Consider the following 16,057-nt stretch of genomic DNA (forward strand, 5'->3'; position numbering starts at 1 on the left):
GGCAGATCCAAAGGTTTCCTTGTGAATCTTCGCTATAGTTTTAGGGAGTTAATCTGCTCATTTTCTAGAACTTTGGAATAGTCCGTTAACTAGAAAAAATGCTAAGGTTTGTTTGGAAATCTTCATTGCAGATCCAGGTAAGTTAATACTTGGATTATTTGTCTTATAAGCACCACATTCTACAACAGACCAATCTTTCAGCAACATATTTTTTTTTATAAGCTAAAAGACCACTATTAGGGAAAATATATTAGCAATGCTTTAACAGTTGGAACACTGGAAGAGTATATAGAAGCAAGAAAACCTAAGACCTTGAAGCATAACTACACCAAGAAAAGTAGGCATATAAATCTAAAACACTTTAACACAATCTTATACAGAAAATCTTATAAAGAGCTTTAGTTTTTAGGCTCATGGATCATTTCATGTTATTTTTCTCATTAATGTACATAGCACCTATCACAGCATGCACAAGCACAAGCACTCAATAACCAGAAATATTAAAAAAAAATACACTAAAAGAGGCACTTATTAATCAGAAAATGAGCCAAAAGGCAGTACTGGTCCAAAAAGAATCATTTGAAAACCAAGAATTAGTAAAAATACAAAACCACTTAGTCCAGAAAAAAAACTAACTGCAAAGCCTTCTAAAACACTTCCAAAGGAAGGTAATAATACTGTTCCCTCTTGCCACTTCCTAAACACAAAACCATATATGAGGAAGGATTACTTCATGTTATAGTTAATGACCGACTCAGCCAATTCCATCCAGCCCATCACCATCTTCTCTCTTGTGAAAATTCTATTAAGTATACATTCATTTAGGCAGAATATTTGAAAGAATATTATTTGACTGTTTTACTTATGGACAAACAATATAAAAGACCTACACATGGTTAGTTTAAGACACTATGATAAACACAGGCAAATATGAGTTTTGTCCTAAGGAAAACCAAAAAATCTGTATCTCAGGAAAGTTAAAAATTCCGAGATCCATATTAAATGGATTAAATCCGCTCATTGTCATAGGATTTGTTAAGCTCAGAAATTAATAGAAGTCTTACAAAATAAAATCCGCTAGGAACTGGTTCTTATGCCTGAATAGGATAACTTTATGACATATTTTATATGTAATATTATTTATAATCTTATGGATGAAGACTTTAACAAAATCACTGGTATTAAAGAAAATGCAGACTTCAGTCTGCCCGGTTTATCTTTTTCTTCAAAATTAGAACTTCCCACTATTTCTAAACAATGTAACAAACTTCTTATAAAAAAATATAAAAATTATATAATTAGGGATGTGTTTCAGCTGTACAGATGTTATTTTAATAAAAAAATACCAGTTTTAAAGTGCTTCCAAATCTAAGGAAGATAAACATCCTCTACTTAAATTATAACTATCAGTTTACTGTCATTTTAAACTCATAGTTATAATTTTTTCCATTAGCATATGTACAGCTGCTTCTTTCAAGGAACTTTTAGTTACTCTTTGCCCATTATTTTTGTGCTACATTTATCCACTCATTGAAAAAAATTATTCTTTGGCATATTTGTCTTTTAGGTTTCTTACTTGGTCACACTTATTTCAAGACAGAGTAAATCCATTCACTTATAAGGATCCAATCAAGCTGAGTACTTCAGTATATCAATTTTTTAAAAGTTTCTTATTTATGAAAGGTTGTAACTTCTATAAAGAGATTACCTGGGTCAGGAAAAAGAATTGCCAACAGGCAGGGAACATAACTGAATCTAAATAACTCCAAAAGTTGTTTAAGCATGATGGTTAATGAAATCAGATAATTCACTACTTACAGCTACCACATCTTAAAATTAAGGGGCATGATAATGCAGTTTAAAGAAAGGGAAGCCTCTACTTCCTCTAGGCCAACAAAGACTTAAAATAAACCTCAATTAACAGTTGCATTTATCACTACAGGGTTTTAAAAAAAGGATCTAGTTTAAATTAAATTACATGGTAAAACAATAAAAAAGACCCAATAAAAATAAATTGAATTCTTATATAAGCCCATCTTCCAAACTGGCCATTTTCCCTTTATGTATTAACATAATAGAACCATCTGACTTTAAATAAATATTTTAATAAAGTATACTTTGAAATATCAACATTTTGTTTTAAAAAACCTGTGTCATATACTTTTAAAACAGGTACTTTGTTTGCTAATAATCAAAGGCCCCCAAAAGAGTTTTCTAACATTATAAACTCTGAGATAAATCAATCATCTGTTGGTATCTGATATTAGTATTATTAATACACTACCAATAGTAATAGCAAAGACTACAGTATACTTTTCTCCAACAGTAGATGTATAACTGCTTATGACTGCATGTTCAGTTTGGAGAGGAGAACAAAGTGAGTTTAGTTTAAAATTTAGAAACCCAGTATATAAAGATTAGTCAAATAGCATAGCATAACTGGCTAAAAAAGTCCACACATCTCATTGAACGTATTCTACCAAATTCAACATCAACTATGTATTTTTTTTAGTATGTAAAATGACAACAATTTATTATGCCCATAAGTCCCATGAGTTGAGAATTCAGACAGAATACAATGACATTTTTCTTTTAGTATCAACATCAACTATAAAATAAATTCTGCTGATTTTTAACAGTCCATTTAATAACAGGCCCTAAGAAATAAACCATCATCCTTTTGAAGGTCCTAAAAGCATTGAATCTCAAGAAATATGGCTAAAGAAGATAGGTGATTATACAATCTGGAGGCTTCCTTGATTTTACTTGAAGAAATATAGAAACACATCTCCCAGGAATACAGCCCTATGATTTCTTTGATTTTAATTTTAACTCGGGCCAGAATTTCTGCTGGTTAGGATTTTGCCAGGTAGAGGACCTGAAAAATCTCACTCTGATTCTCCTGATCTGTGGTACAAGGTACTCTCAAAGTCTCATCAAGAGAAGGGGGGGAAAAACCGAAATAAAGGAAGGGAAATGAATATGTCTTTAAAAGAAAACAAAACAAATAAACAGAAGAAAAAATTTTAAACAATCAAGCAAGCGAATGTGTTGGTGGTAGTAGCACCCTTCAGCAAAAGTACTCACGCAGAATCTACCGGCCAGAAGTTGATCAGAGTAACCGGACTGCAAAACAAAAAATGAGGTGGTGAAGAGAGACACAGGCAAACTCAGCCACAAAAAAATTTACTGAAAAGCCAAAATAAATAAAATCCAACTAACTGAGTATGAACCATGGAAAGCAACAGCCAAACAAAGGTGCAAAGTGAATTAAAAGAAAAACAAACAGTTGTGTGATTACCATCAGAATTACAGGGGGAAAAAAATAAGGGTAGTAGTTTTAAGAGGTGAAAACATTATCCGTTTGATCATGAGAATCATTACTACTTACTGTGAAGTAATTTCCTGCGACTATATTTTCTCCCAAGTAGAAAAAAGTGACTAGACGTGACCACACAATCAGATACAAAAAAGACACACATCTACTGGTTTGTGAGGGAGGAAAATCAAAATGAAATATTGGAATCACTCATTTGTAAACAGTCCCATATTTCTTAAGAGCTTTGTAAGGTAATTGGTGGATGTAATGTGGGTCCCCCCCTCCTCGTGTGATAAAGTTTAACTTTTGGAAAAAGTAATTGTCAAGAGATGTGGGAAAATGGCAACTGGACATCAGCTTGCTTTTCTTTTCAGCTAAAGGAAATAAAAAGAAAGAAGAGACTGTTTGCATTTAGGAGTGAAGGAGGGTGCTGAGCAGAAAGAAGTTCAAATACACACTGAAGGACAGTCTGTTCTGCTTTTGCCACTACTCACGTTTCCATGTTGTCCCCCTCTAAGACAGTCTGCACTGGCAGGTAGCCCATTCGGGGATGCTTCGCAAAATACCTTTTGGTTCGAAATTTGTTTTTTAGTACCTTGGCAAAGTCTCGAACATCTTCTCCTGATGTAGTCTGAAAGGGAAGTCATAGTGAGATCAGATTTAGAAGAGTGCAATTTCAAAACAAAGGATCACTGCCATCTTCTGCCACATGGCACTTATTTTGCAATTAAGGAAGAGTGTGGGGGTTGTAAGCAAAGGCTTTGGAATCAGAAAAATGAGCTCTGAAACCAGGCCTGGTGTTGACTAACAGGGGTGAGTTATTTACCTCTGTGAGGCTCTGATCATCTGTAAAATGAGGCAATAATACCTTAACAAGTTGTCATAATAAATAAATGAAGTATACAAGCTACAGGGCTAACCGATAAATAGTAGCTTATGGAAGTCTTCAGGTCAAAAAGCTGACCTTAACTTTTACCACACTTTATAGTCTCTTATAAATCTATTTAAAACACAATGACATCATGCTTCACCCACTAAATATCAGTCTATTCACAGCATGGTACATCACTCTTTCCTTTTTTTTTTTTTTGCAGTTTTTGGCCAGTACTGGGTTTGAACCCGCCACCTCCGGCATGTGGGGCCAGCGCCCTACTTCTTTGAGCCACAGGCGCCGCCCACTCCATCACTATCTTGGTAAAGAGAATAAAAGTGAGAAAGACAATTAAATATATGGGAGGATCACTCTGATGATGGAAGAAAAAAATGTAGAGCTCCTTATACTCTGATGTACAAGAAGCTGGGGACTGGGGCCAAAGGCTGTGCGTTTCTAACAAGCCCCCAGGTAATGCCAGTATAGCTAGGTGACAGATCATGCTTTACATAGCAAGCAAAATACTCAGGTCTGTCTGGCTACCAAGTCTGTGCCCTCCCTTGCCACTTCACTGAACAGTTTCCTAAAATGGCATCTAAGGAGAAGGCTCTGCCTCCTCCATATGGAAAATGGGAGAAGTATTTAACCTCAGGACCTCAAAGTCCTCATCTGTAACAAGGAGATAAAAATATTTCACACAGAGTAGTTTGAAAGGCAAACACCCAGCATTTAGTTGGTGTTAAGTGTATAAAACATATTTTTAAAGTATTGTTAGTATAGAAGCCAGATAAAAAGTGAGCAACATGATTAAAAAGTTATGAATTTAGGGGAACCCACATACCATCCCTCATACCGAACATGCCTCATGGCCATAGACCTCTCCACACAACCTCTAGGGCTGTGCAAAATGAATGTGAAAACATCTTCCCTACAACCATGCAAAGAGAAGAAAACCCCATTTACTCATTCAACAATATTTATTTATTTATTTATTTATTTTTTGAGACAGAATCTCAACAATATTTATTGAGGGTCGCTTGTGTTCCACATGTGCCAGCCCGCCCCTAGGCACGAGGGCTAGGGTAAATCCTGGAGCCTACAGTTTACAGTCACTTTTGCTGAAGAACATCTGGGGAACTTAGAAATCACAGCATTACGCATGATCTGCAATACTGTACTTGACTGGAATTTATCCCAGGTGAACTAACACCCACGTCAGGGAGCCACCTAACTTACCGGAGTGCAATATTCCACCATGGGATAGTGCATTTTATGGCCTTTTGCAACTCGACCAGAAAAAAAGCAGCTTTGGCAGATGTCATAATTAAAGTGCTTTAGACTCCTGTACCTGGTAAAGAAATAAAAACAAACACATCTGTATTTCTTCCAATCAAATTCCCCAAGAATACTGTTTAATGAACCCTCTACCACATTGTCGGAATTCTAGAAACAGAATGCAATGTTCATTAGTCCCACAAGGTAAATGATTAACTTCCTACCTCCAGACTTCTCTGATGCCTTACTCCTATAGTATCAAAACGTTTTGGCAGAAACATTATCCTATAAACATAGGGAAGGAGGGAAGAAAAACTCAGCTCTTACTTAAACACCACTAGGAACTCTTTGAGATTAAGTAGGAAGGGACTGGCAAACTTCCAGTCTTTGGAAGACCAAATACTCACATTTAAAAGAACTTCCATGGGAGAGAGACTGATGAGGTGCGTGCCCCTGCACCCGTCATAGGGACAAAAGTTTTCTGATGTAATTACTTTCAACAAATTATAAAGAAAAAGCAATTTCATAAGACAAGAGAAACCGAAGAACTCTCAATTAAAATGAATCTTGCTTTAATTATATTTTCAGATTGACTGGCATGATTCAACTTCAAAAAATCACTTGGATGGTCTCTTTTATCTCTTTTTTCTTTTCTGAAATCCCTTGCCACATGATCCACAAATGACAAGTGAAGCCTCAAGATAAAATTTGGATTAGATGAAAGAATTTATAATCTTTAAGTGCTAGTTGGTACACTGCCTCCCATTCTCAGAATCCTATACTCTGTTTCCTATTCCCCCTTCCTTTTACTTTCTCAGCTAAGAACCTTAGCCAATTCAAATAAATGTATTTCTTATGTCACATATGGGGAAGTTGGAAGAAAAGCTACATTTTTAGATCCCAACCATCTTTAAAGGGGGGGAGAAGGAAAAAGAAGTGCTGAGTACTAAAATAATATAATTTGATAAGGGCAAAAGAACTGAAGGTGACAGTGCCCTCAGATCCTCCAGAGCATTTTCCTTTTTTATTTTATAAAAATTTCTTTTGTATACAAATCCCACTAGCTTAAAGAAGCGGAGAAAAGAAAGGAGAGAAATGTAATGCATTTACCTGTGGCTTCTCCTCCCCACCCCCCACCATGGCATCATTTTTACCTGCCAAAAACCAGGAAGGAAAGAGGATGTCTTCTGTAAGCACTGGCTACAAACCACTGTCTACTGAGGCTTTCAAAACTTACAAAAGTTTTGGTAAAGCGTCTTTCAAACAATATGAAGCATGGAAGGATAAACGCTAACAGAGGAAGAGCACCATGAACAAACAGCACAACAATAGTGCAAAGTAGTTCCTAGACAATAAAATTACAAAGAAAGTCTCAGCATAACTGGCAAAGAGCATTTACTCAGCTGCTAAGTGGATTCGCACAGGCATGGAACACACAACTGGTTTACAACATTGTGGCTTGCTCATCATTGTGGAAAGCTTGATGTTGATCTACATGTTGAAATACATCATGGTTTCAGAATTAGGATTTGGGATTATTGTTAAGAAAGCTTAAATTATTTAATAATATTCTTTTTCTTTCTTTTTTTTGTTTTACTTTCAGGTTATTGTGAGGGTACAAACAATCAGGTCTTGTAGTTGCGTTTAAAAATATTCTGTCTCTCCAAAGAGGGTGACGAGGCTAAAGATTTAGCCTCCATGACATTTTAAGAAGATCGAAATAATAAGCTGTTTCCTATTTCTTTCGCCTTTAAATTTATCAGGAATGTTTTCTTTTTGATTTTTTAGCTGCTGTCCGGATCTTTCATTACTGGCACACTTTTTATTCTTTTAGAAGTTCATTAGCATATTATGCAAACAGTGTAATCAGATTCATAGATAAAGAAGCAAATTCTAGAATGCCAGAAACAATTCTTGTTTCTTAAGGGGGTGGGGGGAAGTGGTACAAAGTGAATAAGAGATGGGGCTACCACGATGGTTCTTCCCAGAATAGAATCATCCCTTAGTTTTATTACTGATTCTTGGATAGTTTCCATATACAGAAAAGATCAAGAAAAAAGAAAGAGATGGAAAAAATGTTTTGGTTCCAAGAAGGAGGAAGTATGCTTAAATCTGTAATACTTCCATGGTGATAGGCAATTGATCTCAGTCAACCAAAAATGTGGCTCTTTGAGTTAAACAGTGAAGGTGGAAAGGGACACCAGCCCAATGAGTCACATCCACCAAAATAACCCAGTGGTGAGGGGAGTGACAAGAGTGATCAATGTTCCCGCCCGATCACCTTCTCTCCCACCTTGGAGAGGAACAAACTAACAGCAACCAGAACAGGAGATTAAAGATCAGGTTATAAAAAGGTGAGAAATGATAAGGGGAAGAATAACTTTTTTTGCTCCTAATACCTGAATCCAATGATTGGACACTCCTTGCAGATGTTACACTTGGCCTGATGCTTGGCAGTTTCTGCAGCAGCCACTCTGTGCAGGACAGGCAGCCACACCATGGACTGGGGCTCCAGTCGCATCCAGTCTAGGAAAAGGGCCGCTTCTATCTCCGGCTTATTATTAGCCTGCAAAGACAGGAGGAAGAGATGAGGGGAAAGGACACAAGAAGAGGAGGTGAGAAAATAAAGGGGCATATGTCGATTCAGGTAATAAGTTAAAAGAAGAAAAAAAGAAAGAACAGTTGCACAGCAAGGCTGGCTTTTCATAGCTTGTTTCTGCCAATGTCCTCCCAACAGCCACAAAGAGCCATCTACCGACCCTCGAAGGCTTTGGTAAACTGCCATGATTCTTTTTGGCTATTAGATGACAGCAAAACCAAACCAAAGCAAATGAGAAAAGTAAAGCAAAATGCACACCTGAGCGAGATTATATTTAGCTCCTATTTTTGAACAGATACATAAAAGTTAGCTAGAAGTGAAATGCAAGTGTTTATTGGTAAACTGTCAGAGGAAGAAAGAAAACAGCAGCAAATCAGGAACTACTGATTTTTTTTTTCTTCTAGAAAATCTACTTCTCACTGACTCATAATGAGGAGCTTTAAAATTCATCTGGTTCCAAAGCCTCATTTTACAGACAAGAAAACTGAGATGTAAGTCAGAGAAGGAGCTTTTCGAAGGCCACAAACCTGGCAGGAGAGCTGGCTTAGGACTCTCAGTGCCCTACTGATTCTCTGCTTACCCGTCGTCACATTATTTCATTCTATGTTGTATTTTTTTAACCCTGCCAGATTGCATTTTTAATTTTTTGTGTTCTTTGACAGCTGACCCATTATTAACCACTTTTACTTTTTGCTCCTTGTTGCTTCTACTCTCTCGATCTTCCATCTGGGATCACTTCTGCCTAAAGGCTATCCCTTAGAATTTCCTTTAGCTTTTGGTGGCAAATTCTTGAATTCTGTTCATCTGAAAATAACCTGTTGGGTTTTTAAAAAATCCATTTTCTTGATAGCTATTGTCATTGAGTATAAAAACCATAGATTGAAAGGTCTGAGGGTCTTGTTTTTATTTTGTTTTAGCATGCTAAAATATTATTCCATTTTTTAATCTCACTTTGTTGTTACTATTGATAAGTCAGTAGTAAAAATGACTGTTGCTCCTACGGAGGTAATCTGTCCTCTTCCTGTTTTGTGCTATATTTCTAGGATTTTAGTTAGACTGCTTGGGATTCACTGGGATTTTTGAACACGTAGCTTAGACTTTTTAACTAGCTCTGGAATGTTCTCAGTCATGACTTCAACAAATAGTGCCTCTTCTCTACTCACTCTCTATTTTGTCTGTAGAACTCTACTGAATAAATGGTAGACTTTCTCAATCTCCATTTCTTTCTATGACAGGCCTTCCCTAGTTCTCCTTTTTTACTTCTGTGATTCATTATTAATAATTCTTTCTAATCTATAGTCTGGGTATTCATTTCTCTCTTTGGCTGCAGCCAGTTAATATAAACCCATAAAGTTTAAAAATTTGATTACTGCATTTTTTAATATCCAGAAATTTTATTTGGTCATTTTAAAGGTCATCACTGCTAATGTCTATAGTTCCCTGCAGATATTTTCTTTCTTTTTTTTTTTTTTTTTTTTGAGACAGAATCTCAAGCTGTCGCCCTGGATAGAGTGCTGTGGCATCATAACTCACAGCAACCTCCAACTCTTGGGCTCAAGCTATCCTCTTGCCTCAGTTTCTCTATTTTTAGCAGAGAGCAGGGTCTTGCTTTTTGCTCAAGCTGGTCTCAAACCCATGAGCTCAAGCTATCCACTCGCCTCAGCCTCCTAGAGTGCTATGATTACAGGCGTGAGCCACCGTGCCGGGCCCCCTGTGGATATTTTCCAATGTTATCTTTTATTTTTTATCAGCATAAACATAGGTGGCGCCTGTGGCTCAGTGAGTAGGGCGCCGGCCCCATATACCGAGGGTGGCGGGTTCAAACCCAGACCCGGCTGAACTGCAACCAAGATAAAAAAAAAAATAGCCGGGCGTTGTGGCGGGCGCCTGTAGTCCCTGCTGCTCGGGAGGCTGAGGCAAGAGAATCGCTTAAGCCCAGCTGCTCGGGAGGCTGCTCGGGAGCCTGTAGTCCCTGCTGCTCGGGAGGCTGAGGCAAGAGAATCGCTTAAGCCCAAGAGCTGGAGGTTGTTGAGAGTCCTGTGACATCAGGGCACTCTACTGAAGGCAGAAAAGTGAGACTCTGTCTCTACAAAAAAGAAAAAAAAAAAAAGAAAACTAATAATTCTGAACTACGCAATTATTGTGGGTCTGCCATTTCTACTGGTTCTTACCTTGATTTCTGGTGTGCTTAATTTATTTTTCACTATGTATTACGCTGACCTAAAACATATTTTCTGGAGATACATTGAGCCCTAGAATGAAAGTGCTTTCTCCGGAGATGATTTTCATTTGCTTTTGCTAAGAACCAAGGGGCACTACTTACTCCATAACCAATTTCAACCAAATATATGATATGCAATACTTAGTATCACACAAGTAATGGGTATTTCAACTGCAAACCCATGTTGCTTCTCTTGGAACTTGGTTTGCTAATAAAGGATGATGTGTCCACATTTCAGATAGAAAGGCAGTAGGGTTTATAAGCTGATAGGTCATTTGGCTTATAACACTAGCCACTTCAGTAGTACTCCAGTCTTTACACCTAATTATAAATTTAACAACATTATAAAACTGTTTAACCTTGGATTTCCTAGCTGCAAAATGTTATCAGTTCAAACTTCTGATCAAAAGCTTTTATTGAGCACTTTTCTCTGTGTAGAGTGCCATCACAGAGTTACTTTGTGGAATTTTTTTTTTTTAATAAAGGAATTACGGAACCTAAAGATGAAAGGGACCACGCAAGTTAATTCATCCTTTTCAGAGGCTAGAAGACCACAGAGCTGTAAGACCTCCAGCACTTATAGATTCCAAACCCATGCCAGTGTGTTTTTAACAGGCACTATATAAACACCACCCATGTGGGAGAGCAAACATCTTTAAAGGGAGATCTTGAACATTTGTATACAGATAGATACTCCTGTCAAAAGCGCTTCACCCCCTCTCAGCTGAAATCCATCAGCATGGTGGATACGAGCAGAAGTTTGGAGTGAAACCAAGAGTTCAAATCTCAGTTTTGCCACTCACTGGCCGTGTGGCCTTAGGAAATTAACTTCATCTCTTTGTTTCAATTTTTCTCTGCTGTAAGGTGGAAATATTAACAGTGTTTGCCTCATAGGGTTATTTTAAGATTACATGAGTTAATAAATGAAAGACATATGTGTCTGGCACATAGCAAGAACCACGGTTGCTATTGCTATAGACATTATCATTATCCACTTGACCAGAAGCCTAGGTGGTCTTGGCCTTCACGCAGCACTTTACATATTTAACCAGAGCTGTCATTGTCTATCCATACTTCTTCATCCCTTTTCCTTTCATTTGTTTCTCATGGGACATGACCGTAAGGCAAACTAAGCCATTGTCCTTTAGAAAACGACTCTCCAAATATGATTGCTGGGAATGGCACCTCCATTTCTCTGGACAATATAATTAGATTACTTTCTTTTGTTCTGTACTGTGGGCTCGCGTAGGGTTCCTACTCAACTAAAATCTCTGAGTCAGTGTTTCCCAGTACGTCTGGCAGATCAATCATCTACCAAAATGCTTCATGAAAAGAAGGTCAAATAAATTAAGCAAACATTGCACATTATATCCACCTCTTAAAATTCTTAACACATGTTAACATATTAAAAGCTGAGATGGTCATCAGTAGAGAAACACGTTAAATTTTGTTAAGAAATTTTACACTCATTATTCAATGTTCCTAAGACCTTTGTCCTTTTAAAATTATAAGGCCTATAAGCAGCATGGAAGTATTCATATTCTATTGAGTATTTTTATGTGAAATACTGTTCTTGGTTGTTTCTCATGATACCTCCACTCTGTACTTATCCCATTGAGATTTCTTTCCTTTTACATCTGTCAATGACTTTGCTGTTAGTTTGAGCCCACTGTAAAATTGTATCAATATCTTTATTGATAAAGAGAATCCTGACTCTTAGGGTCAGTAAAGAGTGGCTGCTCTTTCCAACTCTGGAAATTTTTTACATTTTAAAACATGTGATTTATCTTTAAGAAGTCACTAGTGAAAATATCAAACAGGTCAAGGTCAAACCCGAGCCATACCACGACAGCCTACACCTCAGCTCAACACAAATCCATGATTCAGTCCTCTCTGGTTGTTGAACTATGAGTCTTCCCAGTAACAGTATCTAGTCTCTGTTGCATATGTTTCTCCATCATGTAGACAAAGACATGAGAGACTTGGTCAAAAGAATTGCAAGTGTTCAACTACAGAATGTACTATCACAATCTCTTGCTCCACTGGTCTAGAAACCAACTTTAGCAAAATAACCCTTTCTAGCCAGGAGACAAACCATTATAGAAAGGCAGTAAATTGCAAAGCAGTTACTAATTTGTGCCTATTTCAAACATAAGTTTATTGGTGCTTAATCTAAACCGATATATTTTTTCTAACTTGTGCTTAAATGACAGTTTAATGATGGATCAGAAGACAAGCTGCTGAGTAAGAATTCATACCTAATACGGAAAGTTTGTAATACTATCAAAGCTTCTGCTCATTCCAAAAGACGGGGGGAATAATCTGTGAGTCAGCAAAAAAAAGTAGATATAAAAAATGACAGAAAGAAACACCATGTCTGTGGTGTGTAACTAAAGATATAGAAAGTATAGCATGAGGAAATTATCTCATTACCCTCACTGTTGTCTACACCACTGTTTTCCGAAACCTTTTTTTATCTCACGGCACACCTGAACCTACAGTTAAACTTTCACGGCTCACTTAAACTATGTTGATAAAAAAAGAAAGCAAAAAAAAAAAAAAAATAGGAATATACTATGCTTTGAACTTCTCTTGAAAATAATTTAATTAATGATCTATAAAAATTTTCCAGGCACACCTAAGACTCTCTTAGGGCATACTAGTATGCCACAGCACACCAGTTGAAAAATCACTGGTCTAAACTCTTCTTGGAAAACAGTGTCTAATTCTGGTGGCTACAACTGAGCCAGAACTTAGAGGAAACTTGGCAGAAAGACATAATGATAATTAAAGGGTCTGAAAGACCTGAGAACAGCTTAAGGGAATTGGGATTATTTAGCCATGAAAACAAAAAAGAAGAGAAAGAGAAGAAAACAAGCAAGAAAGAGCAGCTGAAGGGATGATTTAATAAGTTTTTGATTATGTGAATGGCTCTTGTATAGGGGGGGAACCTGTGACCAGCTGTTCCATCCCTCCCTTGTTCTGAGGACAGAACAAGAAGAAACAGGCCTAAGCAGCATGAAGAATTTAGGTTGTAACTCATAAGGAAGGATTTCCTTAAGCTGAAAGTTGTTAAAGCATTAGCGTGAATTAGCAAGGGAAGCTGTCAAATGTTTGCCTTTTTCAAAATACTATCCATTCTCCTGTGCTTAAAGGTTGGAAATTCTCAAGTTTCTTTCTGGTTCCTAAGATGCAAGATCCATCATTTTGGCTCTTTCCAAATTGCTCACTTATGCCAACTGACAGCACTGAAGATGAGAAGATATGGGGCTTCATATTCTCATTCTGTTTCTTCTTTCATTTTTATAACAAACTATTCTATAGCCTACTGTATATTCCCTCTCCTTTTGTCTGGCAATAAAGAAGGAAAGAATTAAAAATCACACAATCTCCTATAAAGTTCTAACAGAACTAGAACTAAAACCCAACTAAAATTACGTCTTAATCATTCTAGAAAAAACATATAGGGAAAGATTGGAAGACAAGTATGGTGGCATTCATTGAATTGAGATAATCTTTGTAGGTACCATTATTTGTTGAGATACACATAGGCTTCAGATATATTCTTTTCTCAATATCAGAGCTGACGCTGCCCTCACCCCTAAATACCAGTTTCAAGCCATCTAAGTAAAATCTCTAAGAAAGGTCATCTAGCCCTGGGTTTTGTTGTTTGTTGGCTCTGCTTTGGTTTGGCCAACTGGATGCCAGGGATCAGTCTGAATACTCACTTCTCTCTCAAAATAATAGTATCGATTCATGGATATACAAGAAATGCAATTGGAAGATTTCTTAGCAAGACTGGCATCCCAGTTACCATAAACATATACACTGTATTTTGAAAGAGAAGGCGATTGGTATCTCAATTGTGAGGTTTATAAAAACCATGTCAGTATCTACTAAATTGAAATGACTTCAGGCTCAGCACCCATAGCTCAGTGGTCAGGGCACTGGCCACATACAATGGGGCTGGTGGGTTTGAACCTGGCCAGGGCCTGCTAAACAACAATAACAAATGGAACAACAACAACAACAAAATAAAGGGCGGCGCCTGTGGCTCAGTGAGTAGGGCGCCGGCCCCATATACCAAGGGTGGCCGGTTCAAACCCGACCCCGGTTGAACTGTAACAAAAAAATAGCCGGGCATTGTGGCGGGCGCCTGTAGTCGCAGCTACTCGGGAGGCTGAGGCAAGAAAATAGCATAGCCCAAGAGCGTGAGGTTACTGTGATGCCACAGCACTCTATCAAGGGCAATATAGTGAGACTCTGTCTAAAAAAAAAAAAAAAAAAAAAAGAAAAATAATTAGTTGTCTCTTGGTATACACAGGGGATTGGTTCCAGACCTACTACCCCCGCCACGTATACCAAAATCCATGCCTACTCAAGTCCCACAGATATCCCTGCAGAACCCGTGTAAACAAAAGCTGGCCCACTGTATACTCAGGTTTTGAGAATACTGTATTTTTGATCCACATTTGGTCAGAAAAAATCAGTTTGAACTGTTTGGGTCCACTTATACATACCCTGTTTCCCCGAAAATAAGACAGTGTCTTATTTTAAGGTGTGCTCCCAAAGATGCACTAGGTCTTATTTTCAGGGGACGTCTTATCTTTCCTGTAAGTAGGTCTTATTTTCGGAGGATGTCTTATTTTCGGGGAAACAGGGTATGTATAAGTGGACCCAAACAGTTCAAACTCATGTTGTTCAAGGGGCAAATGTATATAGAGAAGTGAACATTATTTTGAGATTGTGCCCAGTAATTCTCAGATAAGAAGAAACTACCACCCTGGAACAATACTTGACTCTATTGCCTTAGTTTCTTTCCTAAACTGAAGTTCCTGCCTATATAAAGACAGGCACTATATGCTCTTGGACCCTCTGTAAAAAGTCTGCTGAATTAAATAGTAAGTGGGAATTACACTGGAATGTGATCGCAGTAAGAGGAAGGATTATAAAATCTGAATGAAATTAGAATTTTTAAAAATGTCTAGTCTTGTTGAAGAGCAAAAAATTAAACTTCCAGAGATTATCTGAGAAGAGAAAATAATCACATTCTCAAACTGTCCAAAGTTTACTTTATAGATTAAAGTAAATGTCTCACTGTTGGTTTAACTATGATGGTATCACACACAAAAGGCTAACAGACTACATCCAGACATAGAAGGTGTGTTTACGATGATCTGGCTTAAAATATAGGAATATACAAAAGTCACACTGGGGACCTTGAAGGGAACCTAATAGGTAGATAGCCATGCTCCAGGTCAGTGATTCTCAACCAGGGACAATGCTGTTCCTCAGAGGACATCTGACCATGTTTGGAGTGTCAACCACAAAACATCAGAGCAAAGAATCTCTGAATATGTTGAATTTATTCAGGAATTAGAAATAAGTATAATCCAAGATGCAGAGCTATGGCAAACTATGTATACATCTAAAGAGGGGAAGGCAAGGGAAAACTTGTATTGGCAAAAGAAGAGGCCTGTATAAGCTGCTTGGAAACACATCATTGGTTTTAGAAACTCAAAGTTAGAGTTTATGTCAGTTCATTGGTGGAGATGTTCTTTCCAGAACTGGGTAGGTATTCTTTTGACAGCATCTTATCTGAATTGCTGGAGTCATAAAGAAAAAAATTCTTGTGGGATTATTTTAGGAAGTCCTTGAGAAAGTCTTCATCTCAGACATGTAAGTGTGAACCCTCCTCCCTTCCTGCTCTTCTGGCCCTATTCTGTTTGTGTCTGACAAACAATGACTTCATCCTGATATCTGCAACTTTCA

General features: G+C 37.4%; 1 protein-coding gene across 13 annotated transcripts in view; it reads right to left on the reverse strand.

The window, feature by feature from the left end:
* DMD (dystrophin) overlaps positions 1-16,057 on the reverse strand; it is a 2,416,375-nt gene that overhangs the window by 62,033 nt on the left and 2,338,285 nt on the right. For 9 of the 13 annotated variants that reach the window (XM_053581215.1, XM_053581214.1, XM_053581218.1 and 6 more), the window contains 4 exons: positions 7,865-8,031; positions 5,427-5,538; positions 3,814-3,950; positions 3,088-3,126 (listed from right to left, as the gene is read on the reverse strand). In XM_053581215.1, coding sequence (XP_053437190.1) covers positions 3,088-3,126; positions 3,814-3,950; positions 5,427-5,538; positions 7,865-8,031 — 455 coding nt within the window. Of the gene's footprint in view, positions 1-3,087; positions 3,127-3,809; positions 3,951-5,426; positions 5,539-7,864; positions 8,032-16,057 lie in introns of those variants that run through there. The other 4 variants (XM_053581216.1, XM_053581223.1, XM_053581225.1 and 1 more) reach the window with 2 other exon arrangements.

The sequence above is a fragment of the Nycticebus coucang genome, chromosome X (genome assembly GCF_027406575.1).
Source record: "Nycticebus coucang isolate mNycCou1 chromosome X, mNycCou1.pri, whole genome shotgun sequence".
In the NCBI taxonomy this organism is placed as follows: Eukaryota; Metazoa; Chordata; class Mammalia; order Primates; family Lorisidae; genus Nycticebus; species Nycticebus coucang.